The sequence below is a fragment of the Notolabrus celidotus genome, chromosome 14, assembly GCF_009762535.1.
Source record: "Notolabrus celidotus isolate fNotCel1 chromosome 14, fNotCel1.pri, whole genome shotgun sequence".
Classification (NCBI taxonomy): Eukaryota; Metazoa; Chordata; class Actinopteri; order Labriformes; family Labridae; genus Notolabrus; species Notolabrus celidotus.
This window is the reverse complement of record NC_048285.1, coordinates 17072200-17094783: the sequence shown is the minus strand read 5'-3', so window position 1 is coordinate 17094783 and position 22584 is coordinate 17072200. Positions and strand designations below refer to the sequence as shown.

Here is a 22584-nt window from a genome sequence, read left to right as displayed (position 1 = left end):
AGGCCAACAATGGCGGAGTCATCAGAGAACTTTTGCAGGTAGCAGCTTGCTGAGTTGTGGGTGAAGTCTGCAGTATAGAGGGTGAACAGGAACGGAGCCAGAACCGTTCCCTGGGGGGCCCACGTGCTACAGACAATAGTGTCGGACTGACACCTCTGGGCCCTCACATACTGCGGACGATCGGTGAGGTAGTCCAGAATCCAGGCCGTGAGGAGGTGATCCACTCCAGAGTGCTCCAACTTGTCCCTCAGAAGCAACGGCTGAATGGTGTTGAATGCACAAGAGAAATCAAATAACATGATCCTCACAGTGGCCCCAGCCGTGTCCAGGTGAGAGAGGGCTCTCTGAAGGAGGTAGATGACAGCGTCATCCACCCTGGTACCAGTCAATTTCAATTCATAAACACTGTTAGAACAGGGTCATAAACTTTAATACTAGGTATAATATTGTGAGATACCACAAAGCTGAGTTATGATCAGTTTTCTGTATGCAGACCAGCAGATGAACTAGAGGTTTGAATACAGAGGATGGTGTTTAAATCACTCTTATTTGCCTTAATGAAAACAAGGTGTCAATAAAAGAAGTAAAAGAAGAAAAAGTCTGAAAGATATTTAGAAGAATGCAGGTTTATAAGCTACTGGAAGCTTTTATAAGGTCAGACACTGAGCATGTTTTTTTTTATTTTACCATGGAAGATTTTGTGTTCCTTCACCTCCAAAGAATAGGGCCAAGTCTATAATAAAATCCAAACTTGTATAACTACCACTGTTATTCAGATAGTATGACAATACATTTTTTAGAAGTGCCGGAAGCTTTCTATTTGTTTCTCAACTAAATGAGTCATAGCACTTCACAGAAACATAACGTTTAAGACCTGTTTTCTCTCTCAGCCCTGTGGGTGATCGTGTGAGGTCTCCCCACCTTGTAAAAAAAAAGGCAATTAAACAAACGATTGACCTTTTCACAAGTTTCCAAAAAATTAACAGGGACATTTTGAGGAAGAAGTGATAGGGGCATACAATGAAGGAGTCAGTGAATGGTGTCGGTGCTTCTGAAGAGAGAAAAGAAAGAAAAAGAATGTTGTTTTGGCAGCTAGATTTACACTGAATCCTCTTTGTCCCCCTCTGTTGCAAAACACTTCCTGACACAAAAATGCAGGAGCAGAATTTAGGGTTAACTCTCCTCCCTGACCTTTGACCCTCACCATTCTTTTCAGGAGTGTAACTGTCTTCAGTAAATCTAACTTGTGTCCTCAGTCCAGTCATCAAACAAGACTGGGCATTCTTGAATGTGGGAGTCAGGGAGAATGGGACATCCATGATGATTTAAATGTCTCTCTCCCACAAGCGTGGCTTTGTCTGCGTGCATGTTTGCTCACATGAAACAGGTCTGAGGTTGTTGTCTGGTCAGCAGAGAAAAGCAGTGTTTGGCTGAATCATTCTTCTGACTAACACTGCAGTCTAATCTTTGGTCTGCCAAAAGATTAATGCAAACTTTTCCTGTGTTGTCATCACCTTTGAAAACCCTGAAACACACAACTTTGATTCAAGTATGTAATGAAGAACAGATACACAGACAGTGAGGCCATAAAAGAGCCACACAGTATAACAGACAGACTTTTTTATGCGCCATGTGTTTCATATTTTATCAAGCTCCACATGTAGCTAGGCTGTAGATCATGCACAGCTTCCTGCTGCAAGACTTCCATTATGGAGAACCTGTTGACAGCATGCACACACATATACACACTGACCCACACATACCTTGACCCCTGCATCAGTGCATGCTGGGAGGAATTCTCCATGGCACCTTTTGAAATGGGTTTTTTCCTTTTAACAGGAATTTCTCAGGACACAAATGAAGCTTGGAGAGTTTGCCTTTCCAACTGTCAAGTCAAAACAGGCTCACATTTACAGAGCAATATCTTGATTACACAGACACAACAGACACTGGATGTTTTTCTCACTTCTCTGTGCTGCTCTGCAATCTGAATATGTTATCAATGTTGATCAGCATTCCTTTGACGTCTTTCTCACAGCTTTATATCTGATAAGCTGCAATCAAACTAGATAGAAAGACTTAAGTTGGATCAAATTACCAGCTCTGTTTTTAAACTTTCCCCTGGCTCACACTCAGGGTTTTTTAGACCACCTGTGCAGTAAAAAACTATGGGTGGTACCGGCTCAGTTCATTACTTTTGACAGCAGCTGACAATGGTGAGGGGATTTGCAGAGGATTTTAAGTATTAATAATATGATAAATCAAACAAACATAATTCAACTCTGAATTCAACCTGAGGCCAACTGTAGAAAATAATCATGAAAGAAATAAACACAGCCTGAGGGATGCAGCAAGAACATAAAAGGAATATTACAACAATCGAAAGCTGAAGCTGCTTCGAGTTGGATTTGACGCTTTTAACTTTGTCACCCCCAAGTGGAAAGGTGAAAGAAGACCAAAAGTAGTCTAAGTTGGGAACACTGGGACAAGTTATGATCAAGATTGCAAATGTTAACATTAAACACAATGATTTGAAAGACACAACAGTCCCATAAAAGTCAAGCTACCACCAAGCTTGTGAAAACAGGAGAAACAATGTTTATTTCTGGAGGAAGCCTCACAAAGCCTGACAAATATTTTTTTTACTTTCTTTCACTTAAAACCTTTAAGGAGTTTCTTCCAGCTGGTTATGAAACAGACTGAAATTAACAGGGTCTTTTTTATGGCCTACAAAAGCAGACGAGACCATTATGAAAAAGCTCTACAATTTTTATATTGTTATTTTGGATGCCTGAAATCACTGTAAGAGGGGAGGTGTCAGATGAGGTGATTTACAGCATTGTGAAGCAAAACTCCTAATTTAGATTTTTTTTTCCTGCGGTGAATAATCCTGATGAGTGATGTATTGACTGTTAAAGGAACATGGGAGGATATTTTTTGTCAGAAAACACAACTTACTAATGTACAGGAGAAGATCCCAAAGAGATAAGTGGTACTACTTGGTCCCAGGGGTACGCCAAAATCGACACAAACAGAGTTCCTAACAGGACCCTTAAATATTGGATTACAAGTCAGCATGCCCCAGCCTCTGCTGCCTGCCACTGTCCCCTTTATGGTTGTTGTAAGTCTTTAAATATTATGAGTGTAAAAACCTAAAACAGTTTACGAAAATACATCATAAAGATGAAATAAAATAAAGAAGACAGATTTAGGAAATCCTGCACTACATTGAAGTAAGTCATGACAAAGACTGAAAATATTTATGCAATATGTTCAATACAGTTCCTTAAAATCAATGATTTTTGTTTTGATACTTTTGAAACTTTAACCCAACAGTGAGGCGTGCCTCAAGGTTTAACTTTCGACCCACTACTCTTTCCCATTTTTGTTAACAAACTCCCATCAATTTGTTCAGAGTGCTGTGTTCAGCTTTCTGCAGATGATACAATGTTACAATGTTACAATGTTACAATGTTACAATGTCATTTAGCAGACGCTTTTATCCAAAGCGACGTACATACGAGAACAAGAACAACACAAGCAAAGATCTAGACAAGAGGAAACAAGATCAGTAAGAGTAACAAAGTGCTTCAAGTCCATTTGGGTGCAGGTACTGCCAAGCAGTGTAAAGGCAATGCACAAAAATAAGTAAGGAATTTTATTTTTTTTTCAAAATAAGGAACATCTACAATGAAGCAACCAACCAATTTAAGACCTTCCATTATCATCATCAACAATTAACATCACCACAATAATGACCAAAGTACCAAGTGCTGGGTCACTCAAGAGCTGAACACCGATTCCCAGAGTAGAGCAGGACAGTGTGAGTCAATCGTAGCTGGAAGACATGATCTGCCACTGGGGACAACAGTGGAGAACAGTCTAGCTAAGTGCATAGTGCTTCCTAAAGAGCTGGGTCTTTAGCTGTCTTTTGAAAGTAGAGAGGGACTCTGCAGATCGAATGGAGTTGGCCAATTCATTCCACCATTTAGGGGCAACAGAAGAGAAGAGTCGAGCTAGTGATTTTGAGGCCTTGTGTGCTGGAAGCACTAGGCGCTTTTCAGAGGCTGAGCGTAGCGGGCGAGAAGGGCAGTAGACCTGGATGAGGGGTTCCAGGTAAACTGGAGCAGTTTTGGTTACTGCTTTGTAAGTCATGATTAGAGTTTTGTATCTGATGCGAGCTGCAACTGGAAGCCAGTGTAGTGGGATGAGCAGGGGAGTGACATGAGCTGTCTTAGGCTGGTTGAAGACCAGACGTGCTGCTGCTGATACAGTACTGCAACATACATATAAATCAAATCCATTATAGATCGAATCAGCTTTGCTGTCTGATCTTAATACCATAGAACTTTGGCAAACAAATTACAGTTGAACAAAACTAAATCTTACTCTATGATTTTTGGAACTTCGCAAAGTTGAAGATCCAAATTGAAGGGTAACCTGTTCCATTACATGTTTTGATGGTACAACACTGCAAATGGTTGAACACTCCAAATACATTGGATGCTTTGTTTTGAATAAGATCTCATGATTACCAAATGTATGTATGTATAATTGTATATATGTGTATGTGTGTTTATATGTATGTATATTATTTTCTCTCTCTATGACTTTTCTTACTATAAACATATTTATATTTCTTTTCCTTGCCCTATCATTCATTTTTATATACTGTCCTGTCCAATTTTGTTAAGTTTACTTTTTCATATTCCTTTTTTAAAATACTTTTTTTAATGTATTGGTTATAATTATATAGACTGCATATACATACTGTATATATAACTTATCTGATTTTGTGAATCTACCTTTGCAATCTGTAATTATTAATTCCTAACACCGCTATCCTGGCTCTGAATCTGTATGGAAATGTACAGACCTCCCTGATCCAATGTCACTTCAAACGTACCTAACCTCCCTTTGCATGCTAAGGCCCAATATCGTGCAAACAGTGGAAGAAAAATTAGACATTCTCTTGTTCAACAACCATCAAGGCGCTTTTATGATAGATACAGTATTTAATTTCACGTCAACAAACAGGTCTATTGAAGTACTGTGACAGTTAAGCACCTTGTGACACCGAGCCTTGAGGCAAGAAAAGACTGTGGATATCAGAAACTTCATTTGTGTTGCACTCATAAAGGATCTAACAGCACTGAATCTTTTGATGTGGGAACTGAAAAGTGAAGAGATTCTGAGCGTTAAAGGGACTCAAAGAGAAAAAACTTTACTCTGTACCATGTTGTCAGTCAGATTTAGAGAAGGTAACACATTTATTTGAACAAACTGCCCGCATTAAGTTTTCATAGACAAGAGAGAGAGAGAGAGAGAGATTACATTTAATGAAAGTGTGCACATTGTCTCAACTTGTCACTAAAAGCTCTTTTTATTTATGGTCTACAGTTCTTTAATCTCTGAGTGCTGTGCAGAATCCCTCTATGATAAGACAACATGTTGTTTAATCAGAGCAAGTCAGAGTCAATACACTCTGTCACGCTATGTGGAGACTGTACCGGGTAATGACAGTCATTCAAATGCTCAAATATGTTTACTCACTTTCCCCCCCATCTCATCCGCAGTAATGACATGTGCTCTGCTGCATTCCTTCTTATTGCTTTGAGGTCATTAAAATGCACGTATGAATGAAGGGGTGAGCACACAAAAGATCTGAATTACTCAAATGAAACAACCAGATCATGAAAATGTTAATGAACAGTGACATTAAACACGTTAAGCTACATATTTAAGGAGTGATTTGAAGTTTATTGGTTCTCCTACTTGAGTTTTTGAAATGCACAAACAAACCCAAACAAAAATGCAGTACAAGTGGAGCTTTTGGTGATTCAGACTGTATGATTAAAATGGTTTCATCAAAGTTTTCTCTGTGACTATGTAGGTGGTATTTATTGCGTGAAATGAGGCCAACAGGCGAGGTAATAATTGCTCTGGAGTAATTGTCAACATATTGTCAAAAGATACAAATAAACACTGTTGAGTAGCTGCGGGACAACCACCCAGATTTGACAGGAAAGGTGTAGTAAGAGTCTGGTGGTGGGCGTGGCGCATGTTGAGATAAGTGGCACCCTTGGGTGGTACACAAGAGGATAAAAAGTCATATTTCAACACATGGTGATTGCAAACTAGCCTGTGAGTCTAAAATGTTGCAATAAATCTCTTCTTAATCAGGATGATGGATAACTGGAGTGTCTGCAAAACAATTTAAGACATTAAATGTATGCAGATTTACAGTGTCAGAAAGAAGCAGTGTGTGTTATGAAGAGAGAGAAGACATTTGAATGCTATGTGCAATAACATTTTGATCAAATGTTACATCGAAACTGCCCATACCAACACATTTTCATGGACAAGAAATTTTAACCTGTGTAAAATGTGTAAAAGAACCTTCAAGTGTCCAATGTGTTGAGTTGGAAAAGTCAAAACAGTAATCAAGATGTAATTGACTTAACCTAGAGATGCTTGCATTTTACATTGTTTACTTTAAAGCTCCTGTGAGGAGTTTTTAGCTAGTTGTGAAAGACTGAAATTAAAATGAATGTTTCTCTATGGCCTAAAAAGACAAACAACAGCATTAACAGAAGAATGACTACTTCTATAAAGGGATTTTATTTTAATGTGTAAAACCACTGGTGGGGGGGAAGGTGTTACACCCAGTGATTACCTGCATTTCAATGATACAACATTTTTTTCATACATACATATGAATGATACATTTGACTGTTATAAGACAGGAATATGAGGGGGGATTTTATGTTCAGAAACACAAATCAAGCATGTAAATCAGGGATGACCACTTGGACAACAGGGGGTGCAAAAATAAACACAAACCAAATTCATCACAGGAGCTTTAAAGCAGTTTTAAAATCGATTACAGGTTAGATGTTTCCAGTATGTAGAATACCCGTATCAGAAAGTCAAATATTACCCAAAATACACTTCCTGCTGTGTGTTACAGTAATATTAAAAGAGTTGAAACTATAATGGATTAAATCAGAGCTGAATCTGAGAGGTGAGATCTCAGATCTCCAGATGCAGGTTGTGTAACATGGTCAAAAGTAAATAAAGGAAGATTTCTACAATCAAGGTGTTTATCTACAGTTAATGAAAAAACTCATGTGCAGGCATACAAAACACAACATGTGAGTATAGATTAGATCCTAGATCTCCTTGTAGTTACTGGACATTAGTTATGGAAGTACACAGCCAGCAGGTTAGTTATCACTTCTCATGTCTGCCAAATCAAATAAAGCCTACTTCACTCTGTGTTGTTCATCCTGTTTAACATCTTAAACTCTGCCACGCTTAAGACGATATATGCACCTGTCTGGCTCTACTGTTTAAGTGGTGAAAGTACAAAACACACAGACTTATGATGATTTAATGAACTGCTTATTGTGTGTGAACAAATAAGAAATAAAGGTGCAAATAATTATTTGGAAAACACTCAGTGCATCATGCCAATCAAACATGTATTGCTACATTATGGTGAAAAAATCTCACGTTGGTGCATTTCATTTTTCCACCAGAGAAATTGGGAATAAATGAACAAAAATTTAATGTTACGTTTTACTGAATCAATGATACATGAGGCCTTATCTGCTGCCATCTTAATCTTTCAAAATGCATGGTAATCAAACCTAGAACTTTGTAATTTTTGGACAAATTGGTCTTTAGAAACTCTTGAGATACTAAAATAATTAAAAAAGTAGAGACAGCAACATAAACACCATAAATAGACAGAGGTCACAGGGTCCCTCTCTGTTACATCCAGTGCAAAAAGTCTAAGTCAAAGTTCAAGATCTGCCACATTGACGCCTAAGTTTAGCTCAGTTTGTAGCCATGAAGTCTCGTTTCTTTCTCTCCTGATCCATCTGTTGTCTGGGTACGGCGCAGATTGTCCTCACTGAAAGCCTCAGTCAACTTTTTTAAAGTCTGTTCTTAATCTGAACACGAAAGAAGACCCCTGTGGATAAAGCAAGAGCTCTGATTAGTGAGAGAATTAAGGAATGGTGTATTGAGGAGGAAAGCTGAAACTAAAACTAAGTGTACACATCAATCCATTGATTTAGAGTCAGCCTACATCAGCACAAACCACGCCCAACCACCGTAAGATAGGGTGGTTATCACCAACGACAGACATAAACGTTTGGACAGAAGCTGTCTTGTTAGATCTGAGCGAGAAATGGCTTTCCAATTGATGGAAAGTCAAAATGTACTCAGAGTCTGTCAATAGAGTGGCAGTTTTATTCCATGGCTGTGAAGGAGTTCAATATAACATGAAAGAAAGGAGGTTATAGTGTCTTGTCACTGCAATAAAAAAAAAGAAAATGTGACGTTTAAGAGGGAAACAAATTAGCAGCAATTTCACCATTTCAGCTCCAGACATGAATACATCACATTTCTTTCTATTTTCAAGGTCTGCAATTTAATTTCCATATGACAAAGAACTATATTTTTTCCCATGACCACTCTTTGATTAAACATATTTTTAGATCCACCAGGTTTACCCCTGTGGTTTCCCCTTTTTTGTTCATAATGATGTAAACTTAGTGTTGTTATCTCAAAAAGTGGAGTCCAAAGTGATGAAAGTGCTGCTCATTTATAAAGTTCTGGTGTCAGTAGAGAGCAGAGTTGCTGTGAAGAGAGTTCAGAGAGAGTCAGAGACAGAGCGCACTCATTACACTAATGCTAAGTTAGTTAGCTAAACACTAAAGGACAACCAAGGAGTCAGTTGATTTTACTTACACAGACACCACTGCACTCACTCACTGCAGAGCTTACTTCTTCTTCCCGCCTAATGACATATTTTCAGATTTTTTCTTCTGTGCCTCATTGAACAAAAGACACACCTTTATGTTAGCAATTGGTTTGATACATGTGTACGACCCCACCCAGCTGCAAAAAAAAATGTACATGCCTGAAAATATGTAGTGTTTGGTAAAGGTGAAAAGCATAGATGACTATTCACACATACACTTCACTCCTGAAAATTCTCCCCAAAATTTGATGAGGTGAGCAGCATGTGTGAATGCAAATTACCACATTTTTCACTCCAACCATACCCTGACTTTTTCCACCAGTCCCCTAGTAAAATGTCTGCAAGAAGTTTTTGAAGGCATGTGAAAGCAGCAGGTCAAGGTCAGTAAAATGTACTGTGGGCAAGTGGGAGGGGATGATGACATGTAGCTTATATCACATGACACTGTGGTTGTTGTGTACGCAAATAAGCAGCTTCATACCCTTTTCTGCTCGCTAGTCTGCTCTTATCCACTCATTTGTTGTTACTGTGAATACATCCAATTACACATTACATTGATACAAAGGCATAAACATTCATTATAGCTTTAGACTCTATTTTGCCTGCCATCTTGGACACATGGTTGGGACAGTGATATGTTTTGCATTCCTGTTACCACGTTTCCCTTTTTATTTGCTTAACTAAGCTACCAAGCTGCAGCTAGCTGTAGCCTTATACCCAATAACTGTTTATTAGAGTGGCATAGATATTTTTACTTTGCCAGAAACCTCAATGTTTAAATTAAGAACATCTCTGACATTGTTTAGGCCCTCTCTACTGATTTGAACTATTGACAGTTTGACAATATCCTGGCAGCTACATTTGAGGCAGCAGTAGCTCAGTTCATAGGGACTTGGCTTGGGAACCGAAGGGTCGCCGGGTCAAGTCCCAGTATGGGCGAAGTTTAACAAGTGGACTGGTGGCTGGTGATGGACTGCTGAGGTGCCCTTGAGCAAGGCACTGAACCCTAAACTGCTTGGGGTGCGCTGGTTGATGGCAGCATTCTCACTCTGCCATCTCTCCATAAGTGCATGTCCACTGCATGTGTGTGCATGATTGTATTTATATACCAAAAATGTGTGTGTAGCATGACCAAAACATAACACGAGTGAAAAAAATTTGAATTTCCCCCATGGGGATTAATAAAGTACGTTTCTTTCTTTCTCCTGAACATGTGATAGCCATATCGCCAGCTAACTGGAAGGAGGTCAGCATAAGTGTGCATACTGTATACATGTGCCTACACTGAAATGTGTGTAACTATGTTTGTTTGCATGGGTGTGTGTGTTTGGGACTTGGTTCATATGACAAGGACTTTAGCTATGCTACTTAGCAACAAGCTCATAAATAATAATAATATAAACGTACAACAGGCAAAAATGTACAGAATGACAAGTGACAAGCAGCCAATTTGATTTGACATATGTTGGAACAAAGATGGGTGGATGGATGGATGGATAGATGGACAGTTAGAATAGAATAGGTTCTACCTCTGTCATGGCATCATCGATCTGTTTCAACTCCTCATAGTGGTCTCGTGAGTCTCTCAAAGGTTGAACCATGATTTCCTCAATCTGAGGGAAAAGCTGTTGGACACCCCAGATAGAGGTTTACTCGTTGATCAATGTTTTTATTTTTTTCAAAGTAACACGTGTACAAACACTACCCTACCTTCATGACAGTCTCAAACATTGGGATGAGCACAAACTTGATGAATCCAATCTGAGCAGTGGGTTTGGTGACTTTATCTCTGTCCATAAAGGGAGCCACGGGGAGGCCCTCCGACTTCTCTCTGTCACTCTGGGAAGCACACAAGTGGTAACAACTTCAGTTACATTAGTTCTATTTTTTCCTGAATGTGAGTTGAACTGACCGATTTAGATAATGGAGTTTTCAATGAGGTCACCTGCATGAAGTACTCCTCCAGTAGGCAGTCCACCCACGGCTCTGCAACCTCAGTTGGCCTCACTTCATTGGAAATATCGCAGCACTTGATCAAAACCATCTTCAGCTGCCATCACACAAACACACGCACATGTACAACCAGTTGAAAGAAGCGTATTCAACATCAATATGGCTGACCTTTTCTCAGGGCATTTACTGTATTGCTGTTACTACTTCTTCAATTATACTAATACAATCTGATTGAAAGAGTCAACCTATAAAGGCCTACTTGTGTCTTTTATTTGTATAACAGTAATCAGCTGATGTCCGGTGGAGTAGCAGTGTGATCTTGTCAGGCATAATGTATACATACACATGTCACATGCTCCTCATTGGTGAAGTCAAAATTGTCCACTTTGTGCTTGAAGGAGTCTAGTATCTCGCCATGTCGGGCCATGTCTGTGGCTAGAATGAGGGTGATGATTGCCTGGAAACAGCAGAGCAAAACAGCTTGAGACTCTTATGCACTGTAAACAGAAAATCTTACCATGTGAAATTGTCTCATTTTTAGTCAAAATTACTTATCCCACTTGATTTAAGATACATTTACTTAACAAGTAACATTTGAGCAAGATAGAGGGACTTGTTTTAAGACAATGCATCTTAAATATCTTGTTAAGTCAAACAATCTTGAAATGATCTTGTTTTGAGTTTTTATTTAAAAGAAACAAGGTTTATTTTACATTTCATACATTTTTCAAGCTTTGATCTTGTTTGTAGAAGACGGATAATCTTGATTTAAGACAAACCCTTCACTTGATTTAAGTAAATGCATTTTATTGGAGAATCTATCAGAAAACAGCTCCATTGATAAAAGAAAGAAAGAAAGAAAGAAAGAAAGAAAGAAAGAAAGAAAGAAAGAAAGAAAGAAAGAAAGAAAGAAAAGTTGTTGTTTTTAAGGGTGGGTTACAGTTTTCAGGCACTGTTTCTTCTAAATCAGATAAAAATATACATTCCCAAACTTGATGCAAACAATGAAACACCTACTTTTGAGCATAGCTTGCTTATCCTAAAAAACAACATGCCTGAATATTAGTTTATCCAGCTAACTATGAGAGGACATTATATCTCAAAATGCTCAAATTAAACTTTGTAATATTATTTCAAGTACAAGACAGTCTTAAACCTAGAGAAGTGCCGCTATAATACAACTCTAATTAAGGTGACTATATATCTCAAATGAAGAGGTTGACATGAAATGTATTCGTGCAAACATATTTTTTTGAGTGAAAAATTACTAATTGTTATCATTCTTGTCTTATTCTGAGACACTAAGCTTTAGAATACTGGTAAAAAAATGATTAAAATAAGTTTTCCCTGCTAATTTTAAGATCACAGTTTTCTAAATATTACGTCTTATTTTAAGACTTATTTTCTTACCCAGCAAATTTTCACTTGTTCTTTTGGCAGAATTTTTTGCTTATTTCAAGGTAAAAGTATCTTGAAATAAGTTTTTTTTCTTGTTTTTGGAGGGGCATTTCTTCCAGTGTGTAATACAATTCAAAGAGTCTTTAGAGTTATACAGAAATATTTATGTCGAGTGAGGACTTTTCATCTCACCTGTCGGATCTGTTTGAATGCCTCAGGATCCACATTTGCAAAGATGTTGCACTCCGGCAGAGAGAGGATCTGGAAGGCCACAGCACAATGGTGGTTCTCCAGTGGTGATATGTCATTGTAGCGCACTGCCAGTTCTGTGCGGGCATTAATTTGGTACCTAATGGACAGATAACTTGGGTGAATGGATGGATGGGCCGTTTATTCTCATGATGTTTACCCGATAACAAAAGTCCTCGCCTGCCTGAACCTTCACTTGATAATCTATGTGTTTTCATACCTTAACTCTCTCCATGCTGAACAAGTTTCACAGTTCACTGACAGCAGCGTTGTACAGAAGATGTCAAAATATATTGGGGTCACTGGGCATCTTTAGTGCAAACGCTGTCAACACATCTACAGATGGAATAGTGAGTCTTACGTGTTATTGTAGCCAGGGTGGTCCAGGTCATGACACACTGCAGCTGTCATTAGAATACCCATATCTGTGAGAGTCAGCTTCTCCTGGAAAAAAGTTTAAATGAAAAAAATGATGTTATCAATCTGGATTTTAATATCTCAAAGTCAATTTTTGGTGTAAAAAATGAAGTGCAGAAGTTTGTCGATTCTGTAGGATTTTTTGCAACAGAAATTATTTTTGCAAAAGCGTCTAAATGGGAGTAATCTCCCTGACTGATATCCTTGATATGCATGCTCACACAGATGCCAAATAAAGCCTCCATACCTGTAGGTCGCAGAGGTTGATCATGCCATACATCATCTGACTCACGCAGAAGCAGTGACGGAAGTTGTGGAAAGGGTTGTTACGATAGTTCTCCTGAATGGCCAACTACAAGACAGGAGATTTTCCCTAAGTCACTGAAAAAGGTTAAAAACAGCAGTGATTCAATCCTTGTTCAAGATAACATATGCTTTACCAGCCAGCGTTTGAGTGTAATGGGGTTCATGTTGAATTCCTTCACAAGTCCCAAGTCATGGTACATGTACTCCAAACAACTCAGCATCTGCAGCCACAAAGAAAGGCACAAGAAGATTTTACTTCACTTTGTTTTCGTGGAAGGGAAACACTGATGAAGTCCCTGAGATGCAACATCAACAAACCTCATTATGCTCCCAGTGCCAGACATCAAATGTTGGCTTCTTGAGCGCCTCCACAGTCTCCTGAGACAGTGTGTACTGTACGTGCAAACAGAGAAAGCCGTCAGAACTTCAGAAAATTGTGTGGAGATGAGAAACTTAATTTAGTAGTAGTGAAAGTATCAGTGCTAGTGGACATACCTTTGGGTAATTGGGGACATCTCGTCGAGGAGTGACTTTCTTGCCATCGTCCGAGAAGTTGTATTTGCATGGGCAGTTTACTCTGAATTCAAAATAAATAAATGTTATTTACATAATCTGCTCTCTGATTATTCTATCTACAGAAATAAGTTTTATATATAATGTTTCAACTTTACCTGCCACCACCTCTTGAAGTCATCTCATCTCTGAGCTTCTTCAGGTCATTTTTACACTTTTCAATCTCTACCACCTTCAAGCCTTCCACTAACATGACAAAAAGCATTAATGTGTACCGTAGCTCTAGGAATCTTTTTCCCTTAGCTATATTTCATAATGTTAGACATGTCACATTGTATTCCATCAGGAATTATTAATTGAATGAACGGCAAACTGTAGAACTCACGTTCCACTCTTTTCTCCAGCATTGCCAGCCTGTTGGTCACCTCAGTCTTCAACTCATTGATGCGAAATGCTCTGTAAACGTAAAATGTGTTACACATTAAAAGGATGACAAAGTTCAATGGTCAGTTAAGGACAGAATAAACTGCGATCAGGCCTACAAAATGGTAAAATAACTTGTCTGATTAAACTAGCCTCAGGGGGTTTCAGCATGTTTTATCATTGAGTCACTGCTGTCAGGTATGTGTGTGGGAGGTATGTGTGGGAGTGGGGGAGAGGTGGCTTCAGCTATCACATAACATAAACAACTGATGTGTTACCTGCTGAACTGATCAGCCACCTGGGACAACACGTTCTGAAACATGTCCTCCTTCTCTGCAGACATAAACAAATCCTGATAAATCATTGTGAACATCAATCTTATTGTTAGGTTTGATATTTCCATGCTGATTATTACTACCACAGCAGAAAAGCGTGTTGTTGATGCATGAATGCACTTACAGTAAACTTGATAAAAGAATGATAAAAGAAAAATAACTGTTTACACTGATCTCCATCTTTGTTGAAGTCCTACATTTTAAAGCATACTTTAATTCTACTGTTATGGGGTGCTGTTTGTAAAGTTGTGCACACTGAAAATAACCACAACATTTCTCCACATTAAGCTCAAAAACGTCATAGAAACGTAGTGTGATTTTTTAAAACTCACCATTCTATCATATTTAGAGGGAAATTAAGGATCTTTTTTCACTTTACATTTGGCATGACAAATATATTTAAGTTAAAATAACTGTTGAACGTAAATACTAAATATAAATCTGTATGTTAAATGTTAAATCTAAATGTTAAAACCTAAATGTTAAATCTAATTGTTAAATTCCTAAATATTTAGCTAATATGCAAATTAATTTGCATATAAGCTTAATATTTATGACCGCAGAGCAACATTGAACATTTAAAATTTACATTTAACATTTATATTTAACATTTATGTTTATATTCAACATTAAATTTAACATTTACAACAAAGTTAAATGCGAAAATAAACACAAATATTCCTGTAAATGTGATTTTCAAAAGTGACTTTTCATAATTCACATTCATAGAGCTAAATGTGGAGAATTTGCTGCAGTTATTTTCAGTGTGCAAAACTTTACAGACAGCACCCCATTTATTGTATTTTTTTTAATGGTTGTAGTCTTAAACTGAATACTCTGTCATTTCTGTTTTAAGTTTTGAAGGACAGGGCTTGCAAAGTAGCCATGGGTAGATACCTGTATTCAAAGCATCTACTTTGTATACTTTATGAAGAAATGTGTCATGCTTTTGTCTATGACAACAAGTAAATAAAATAATGAATAAAGCTGTTGCTGACAGTTTACCTCCAATCTGCCCAGTAGACAGAGGGACAACTTTGTACAAAGAGCTGTGGGGGAATCAGAGGAAAGTTAGTATTCCTTATCCGGGACATCAGCTGAATGATTTCTTAACATTGCTTTTTTGCAACAATTGACAGACGACTGTCACATCAAAAATGACTTTGGCAATGTCGCAGTTATACTAGAAGGCTCATCTACTGATGAATATCATGGAGTGTGTTGTGTTTGTTGAGAATATCCTGATTTCAATGTATTAAAGTTATTAGAAAACTGTATTATGATTAACATAAGGGTAATGCTATCATGTGATAATTACTACACAAACATAATATCAAAATGCTAGAGTGTTACTTTGGAGAGTTGGGGGGCATGGTGGGATCTATGGAGACCAAAGCACCCTCTGGATCCACCATCATGATGGCAGTGTTCCTGAAATCAGAGGACGAGAAAAAACAAACAACAACAGAGAAATGTAGAACAGTACTGAGTTTCATCGCTTAATTTGATGCTTTACCTATTTCTCAAACAGTCAGGTCTTTAGATAATTACATTTTATGTTTTCTCATGGGAGAGGAGATGTTCAACATTTTACAAGAGTAAAAAGTAAACAACTGTAAATGATGCTATAGAAGTTCTAAATAATAATAAAAATAAAGAATATTTTGTTAGCACTTTTTTGCATTTACATTTTTACTACAAATAAATCAGCAAATTGTTGCTGTCGGGCTAAAACCTTGTATCTCCATACTTAATCATGTAAAAATGTTGCATTATCAATGCTATTAACCTCCTTATACGCATGTCTGTAAGTCTTCTCAAATTTAACAGATGAAAAGTGTTTAAAAAAAGCTTTTGGTTGAATCTCATTCAGTGTTTAGTTATGTGAAAAGATAACTTTTTTTTTTTACCTCCTGGAAAGTAGTGGTTTTGGAGATACAAGGTTTCTGCCTGACAGTGACAGTATGTGAGTTTTGCTTCTAATCAGCCATATCACAAATGTAGCTTGTTAAATGACATAGAAAGAGGACAGAAGGCCAACAGTTTGTATAAAGTTTACTTTCCCTCATATATTAAAAAACAACTTAAAGGCAGATGATGATATTTTCATTGTGTATTGTATGTATTGCTTTTGCATGGCTGATGCACATTGTCCATCTTATTATAACATGTAAGCGTTCATACACGCTAGTTGTTCCTTTATTGCATCGGCTCAGGGTTACAGATAGGGACTGATGTTGTCTATATATAAATAAATAAACAAGTGAGGAAATAAAACGACAAACCTGGGAATGTTGGATGAAGAACACAGGAGCTCCTTGATGTCACATGGACTGCAGTGCCGACTGAACACTACCTGTGAGGTAATAATGTTTTTCTTATTTGTAGCTTCATTCTCATTCTGTTTACTTTTTTACTAATATGACAGAAATTAATGCAGAAAGCTGCAGATTTATATTAGTGACAAAAACTTTTCTGTGACTGCAAACTTGCAATCTGCGTCCATGTTTTCTAGACACGCCTTCACACTAACAGCAGCTGTGCTTTTGATATAAGGCCTCTGTGTTCTTTTGGGAAGGTTATCAAATTTCAGGGTTTTTTAAACAGCTGTGCCACAGGGGAATGTAAGGTAAGAGTCGGTTCCTTCTTATGGTTGAATGAGGTCAAGTCAGCAGAGAGACCATGCAAGGAAGAGAGTGAGGAACATTATCCATGCCTGTCATGCAATCAGCCCTGTTAAAAAAGCCCTATAACTGTTCATCTTCAAAGAGCACAAAATCTACCCATTGAGGCTGTGATAGCAAAGCCTCAGTGCAGATAACCTGTGCAGAATCTGTGATCTTCCATCTTAGAGCGAGCAGGTGTAGCAGACAAACATTCAGTCTCAGGCTCAGGGGCTTGGGGCTCTTAATAAGACATGTGTCACCTCCAGCTCTGTACTTGAGCCACTCCACATCACCAGATCAGCAAGTGGTCCATTTATCTGAATGTCAGTATGTTTGAAACGTTGAAATGCCATAAACCATTTGTCACGACTGTAAAAATGTCCCCAAAGCTGTTACTTTACTGCCATTGTGATTAAGAAGTCAAAATTTAAAAGGGTTATACTGGATTTTTCTATCCAAATATTTTTCTTTTCTGTTTCATCACTGATTTACATCTTGACTTCTGGTAATTTGCTTGTAAGAAGAGACGCAGACCTTATTACATATTTCAACGCATATACTTTAAAGCTTTAAAGCAGCAGTTAAGGCTGCTGGTAACAGGTGTTTGATTCTGTCGGTAACACCTGTAAGGCAAACTGCTCAGCATCAGCGGCCAAATTTAGCTTCTCTGCAGGTGAGTTAAGTCCACTGGGAAAACCTGCTTTGTGAGTCAAGAAGGTAGATTCAAAATGTAGTGCGTGAATTGCTCTAGTTAAAATCGTATTATGCTGTTTTTAAAAAAAATCTCTTCATGAAATGTTTGTGTCCAAAATTAGAGCAATACAAATGTAAATTAGTAAATTGAAACTGTGATGACTTGTAATGAGATTGATTGCAGCTTGTGTTTCATGCTTAATTGACTATTTTCTGTGTAAATGCTGTGGACATTATATATAATAATTTAAGTTATTACTTCAGGTCCTTCAAATTCTAAAGCTGAATGGGTTTGCATTTATTCATAATGCAGTACAGATGAAGTATGTGAGAATATTTCCTGGTATACATTAAAAGAAAAGGTCAATATTCTGCAGCGAAGCCTGACTTTTTAGTTGAACCAGCCCATCTCAGGCAACAGAGGATATTTTAAAAATGTCTTTAGTCACATTACCTAACTGGCATTGGAAGAGAAAATTGAAATAACAAAACATTTTAATGATAAAAAAAATCCAAAAGTTATAGTATTTTTGCAGGAACTGCATAGGCCAACCTTTTGCACTTTCCCATCCACATCCAGGTAAATGATTTTGGGGGCATAGGAGGAGGAGCTGGAGCCCATCTTGACCTCCCTCTCCTCTCGTATGCACCTGCAAAGAATCTGGTTCAGACCCCTGTCTGCAAACCTGAAGAGCCCACAGCCGGAGTGTTTTCCAGAGGAGCAACTAAAGAAACAAGTGAGGTGAGAACATACAACACAGGAGTGCACAAAATCGTGATTAATACAGTGACATGACATTGAGAGATTAAAATATTGGCATAACCTTTCATTTACAATTAAAATAAATAACTGTTTTTAGCTATGGGAAACCTCTTGATGAAAATTGGCAGAAAAGAAAAGAAAAGTGCTGATCAAATGCGTTAACAAACAATTTTTAGTATTCTTTTTTTATTATTAATAATAATAATAATAATAATAATACTTATAATAATAAACAGCTAGTGATGCCACAATCACAAAAAAATATTCACTATAAAAATCACAATCACAGACAAGACACTGATTCACAAAAAGCAACGGCAACAGATGGATAAAACTCACAGAGTCTGCGATTCGGCTTCTTCGGTGATAAACTGGAGGTAAGGTCCCAGGTGCTGAGGATGCAACTGACTCACACGCTCAGATACAAACTCACGCACACAAAGGCAGAGCTATGGGGAAAGAGAGAGAGAGAGAAGGAGAGTGAGAGAGAGGATGTGAGTGATAGAGATGGTGAGGAAGGGTATGTATGAAGAAGCTGAGGGGGCACGGAGCACTATGAATACAACTAGCACTCTTAATGGTTGCCAGGGGACTGTTACTATGGCAAGAGAAAAAAGGACTCTAATATCTTAAGTGGTGCAGGAAGCTTTACCTGTGCTGGTCTTTATCTATACATAGTCTGATTCACAGTGTCTCAAAGAAACAATACGTTCAGCTTTCTCAAACATCAATGAAAATAATTTTGTACATAGCTTGATGATTGAAACCTGGCCAGAAAATGTTATTGTTAAAAAAAGTGATTATTATTTACCTAAAACGCAACAAGTGCACCAACAACACACTGATTAGAGCACTCTGTAATACACAGGTCAAGCTGGTTATGACCTTGTTGTTTCTTTCAGCTACTTAATTAATACTGCATTTGTATGTACATTTAAATACTTCTTAATGTGAGTTTGGTTTTCTATGTATGTACTTGTGTGTTACATCCCATTTCCACTCATCAACTCCACTGTTGAGAACAGGTCCAGCAGCTGGTTTGGTCAGCTGAGTTCAGTAGAGCTCTTGAGGAGTGCAATTTATTTTTAGCAACAAGCATCAAATAAAAATAGATCATAACACATGTTGGACGAACAGTTTAAGGCAGGTCAGACCATCTCAAACACTTGATGAAGGTTTCATTTGTCTGGTCTTGATGCATTTGATTTCTCCGTCAATTTTCATCTTTTGAAGCTCTGCACGTCTTTTAAGGATTTTACAGTCTGCAAAAGATGTACTGTCTCTCATTAGACCTTCTGTTGTGTATCAAAACTTTTACAGAAAAATTATCCCCTAAGACACCTGCAAAAAACTTCAGAATTAATTCATTAAAGTAACCTCTCTTATCTAATCTTTGGTTACAAAGATTTAAACAAAATAATACTTTGATAAAGCTGCATCTGAATAACAAGTAAAAGTATCATGGACTTATTTGATTTAAGAATCAGAATTGTATTTTTATCCAGCACTTCCCGAACTAGGGTTGACACACTGGAAGAAATGCTGCTCCAAAAACAAGAAAAAAACCTTATTTTAAAGTACGTTTACCTTGAAATAAGCAAAAAATTCTGCCAAAAGAACAAGTGAAAATTTGCTGGGTAAGATTTCTTAAAATAAGACGGAATATTTAGAAAACTGTGATCTTAAAATTAGCAGGGAAAACTTTTTTTAATCAGTTTTTACCAGTATTCTAAAGCTTAGTGTCTCAGAATAACAATAGTATTTTTTCACTCAAAAAAAGATTTTTGCTCAAATACATTTCATGTCAACCTCTTCATTTGAGAAATATTCACCTTAATTTGATTTGTATTATAGCAGCACTTCTCTATATTTAAGACCATCTTGTGCATGAAATAAGATTACAAAGTTTAATTTGAGCATTTTGAGATATAATGTCTTCTCATAGTTAGCTGGATAAACTAAAATTCAGTCATGCTTTTTTTAGGTAAGCCAGCTATGCTCAAAAGTAGGTGTTTCATTGTGTGCATGTAGTTTGAGGATGTATATTTTTATCTGATTTAGAAGAAACAGTGTCTGAAAACTGTAACCCACCCTTAAAAACAACAACTTTTCTTTCTTTCTTTCTTTCTTTCTTTCTTTCTTTCTTTCTTTCTTTCTTTCTTTCTTTCTTTCTTTCTTTCATCAATGGAGCTGTTTTCTGATAGATTCTCCAATAAAATGCATTTACTTAAATCAAGTAAAAGGTTTGTCTTAAATCAACATTATCCGTCTTCTACAAACAAGATCAAAGCTTGAAAAATGTATGAAATTTAACATAAACCTTGTTTCTTTTAAATTACAACTCAAAACAAGATCATTTCAAGATTGTTTGACTTAAGATTTTTAAGATGCATTGTCTTAAAACAAGTCCCTCTATCTTGCTCAAATGTTACTTGTTAAGTAAATGTATTTTAAATCAAGTGGGATAAGACATTTTGACTAAAAATTAGACAATTTCACTTGGTAAGATTTTGAGTTTTTGCAGTGTAGTATTTATCAGTAGCCCATCTTAAACAATCAGATCACTTAAACCAGACTTTTCAAATTGACAGCCCATGAACACAATGAAGTCGGAAGAGCGACTTTTCAACTCGAGGTGCACATGAATGCAGCAACAAGCTCAAGGACCCCATGAATGGTGTAACCAATTCCTGGCAGTGCTTTATTCGCTAAAACATGTAGGTGTCTAACTAGCCACCTATCTGTTATGGACCTCTGTAGGTTCTGACCAGGCACACATAGGAAGGCTAAATAATAGCTTTCTAACAATACCCCTCTACTGGGAATTTCACCTCAACAGGTTGGTGTGAACAAGGACTTTAGAGAGAATGCGGACCAGTCAGGAGAAAGGAGGTAATTAATTAGAGCTGGAGAGCATCATACATCATCACTGTTAAACTCATAGCCCCCCCCCCCCCCCAACACACACAAACACACACACACACACACACACACATGTTTACTGTATGCACACAGATGTGTTCTTGCTCCCTAGAGTTTAATTAGAACATGGCCTTCCAAGCTCCACTGCCAAATTGGAGGAGAGGTGAGACAGTATGACTAACAAAAACGTTAGATTCAAATAGATTCAATGAATTTTCCAAGCACATTAAGAATTGCCCACTTTCATTAGCAGGGGACATTTAATTTTGCCACTTACTGTTAAACCACAGGTGATTATGTGATGCTGTATGTGTATTCATGAGCCTGTGTACCGATGAATACATTTTGTTTCAAATAGAACAAAGACAGCAAAGCCCAGATCAAAACAGGTTGATATGCTACGCTTACAAAACCACAAGACTCATCACACCTTCAGTCACAGAAGATATTTCAGGATAAAAGCAAATAAATGAAATTGCAGATTTTCATGACAAAAGATGGCCAGCTGGACCTCTAAAGGGAACACATTATCCTGATAATGACGATGGAACAGATCACTTTGAGTGTGTACATGAGCAATGATGCCCTCTTTCAAAAGCGTGTACCTCTCCCTTGAATACAGTTCAGCGCTTTTTATCTTAAATCTTTGATATCCTTTTATTTTGTGCTCCCTACCAGCAATATATGGTGTTTAGGATAAACCAGGCCTTATATCAAGTAATTGTCTGTTATTTCTAGAAACGGTTTCTACACACACTGTAAAGCCACTTGTTTGTCCTCAATCAAGACAAGATGAGATGGAAAATCAAATGAAGACACGACTGCATGGCCGATATTAATCGAAGACTGATTGTAAGTATGAACATTAAGTCCTGTGCAAACAGCTTGATCTTCAGTGACCTCTGACTGTGGTTTAAAGAGTAATATGTACTATTTTTATTATTCAACCTGCTGCTGATTTCCATCGTTTTTTGGTAAAGCAAGATGAAAGTGGAGTCCAAACACAACATGACAAAATCTACAAAAGAGTCACATTAGCTGCTTTGCTTTATGGATTTAAAATGCAAAGGTAAGGGTTGATGGTAAAATATATGTACATGTAAACCTGCCTTTTTAGAACTCTCCCTGAAAAGTATGCATTTAAAAAGAAATGTTTTGGCGACATCTAATGGA

At 37.4% G+C, this 22584-nt stretch overlaps 1 protein-coding gene and 1 long non-coding RNA gene across 3 annotated transcripts; one reads left to right on the top strand and one right to left on the bottom strand.

The window, feature by feature from the left end:
* Window positions 1-6586: 6586 nt before the first annotated feature.
* On the bottom strand, window positions 6587-19065 carry pde9al (phosphodiesterase 9A like). Of its 2 annotated transcripts, XM_034700454.1 has the most exons (20): window positions 18829-19042; window positions 18280-18451; window positions 16653-16723; window positions 15721-15798; window positions 15373-15416; window positions 14311-14365; window positions 13995-14065; window positions 13768-13855; window positions 13592-13673; window positions 13415-13489; window positions 13231-13317; window positions 13038-13142; window positions 12735-12817; window positions 12317-12473; window positions 11070-11183; window positions 10719-10823; window positions 10484-10612; window positions 10303-10398; window positions 8761-8843; window positions 6587-7978 (listed from the first exon to the last, which is right to left on the bottom strand). In XM_034700454.1, exons 2-19 carry the CDS (start codon window positions 18346-18348, stop codon window positions 8793-8795), a joined length of 1560 nt encoding a protein of 519 aa, XP_034556345.1. In that variant the 5' UTR covers window positions 18349-18451; window positions 18829-19042; the 3' UTR covers window positions 6587-7978; window positions 8761-8792. The 2 variants fall into 2 exon arrangements, with proteins under 2 accessions (XP_034556345.1, XP_034556346.1); XM_034700455.1 differs by lacking the exon at window positions 8761-8843 and having other exon boundaries at window positions 18829-19065.
* On the top strand, window positions 18325-22449 carry LOC117824938. Its single transcript, XR_004633748.1, has 3 exons — window positions 18325-18468; window positions 22150-22263; window positions 22392-22449. It is a non-coding gene; the product is annotated as an uncharacterized LOC117824938 (long non-coding RNA).
* Window positions 22450-22584: the final 135 nt, after the last annotated feature.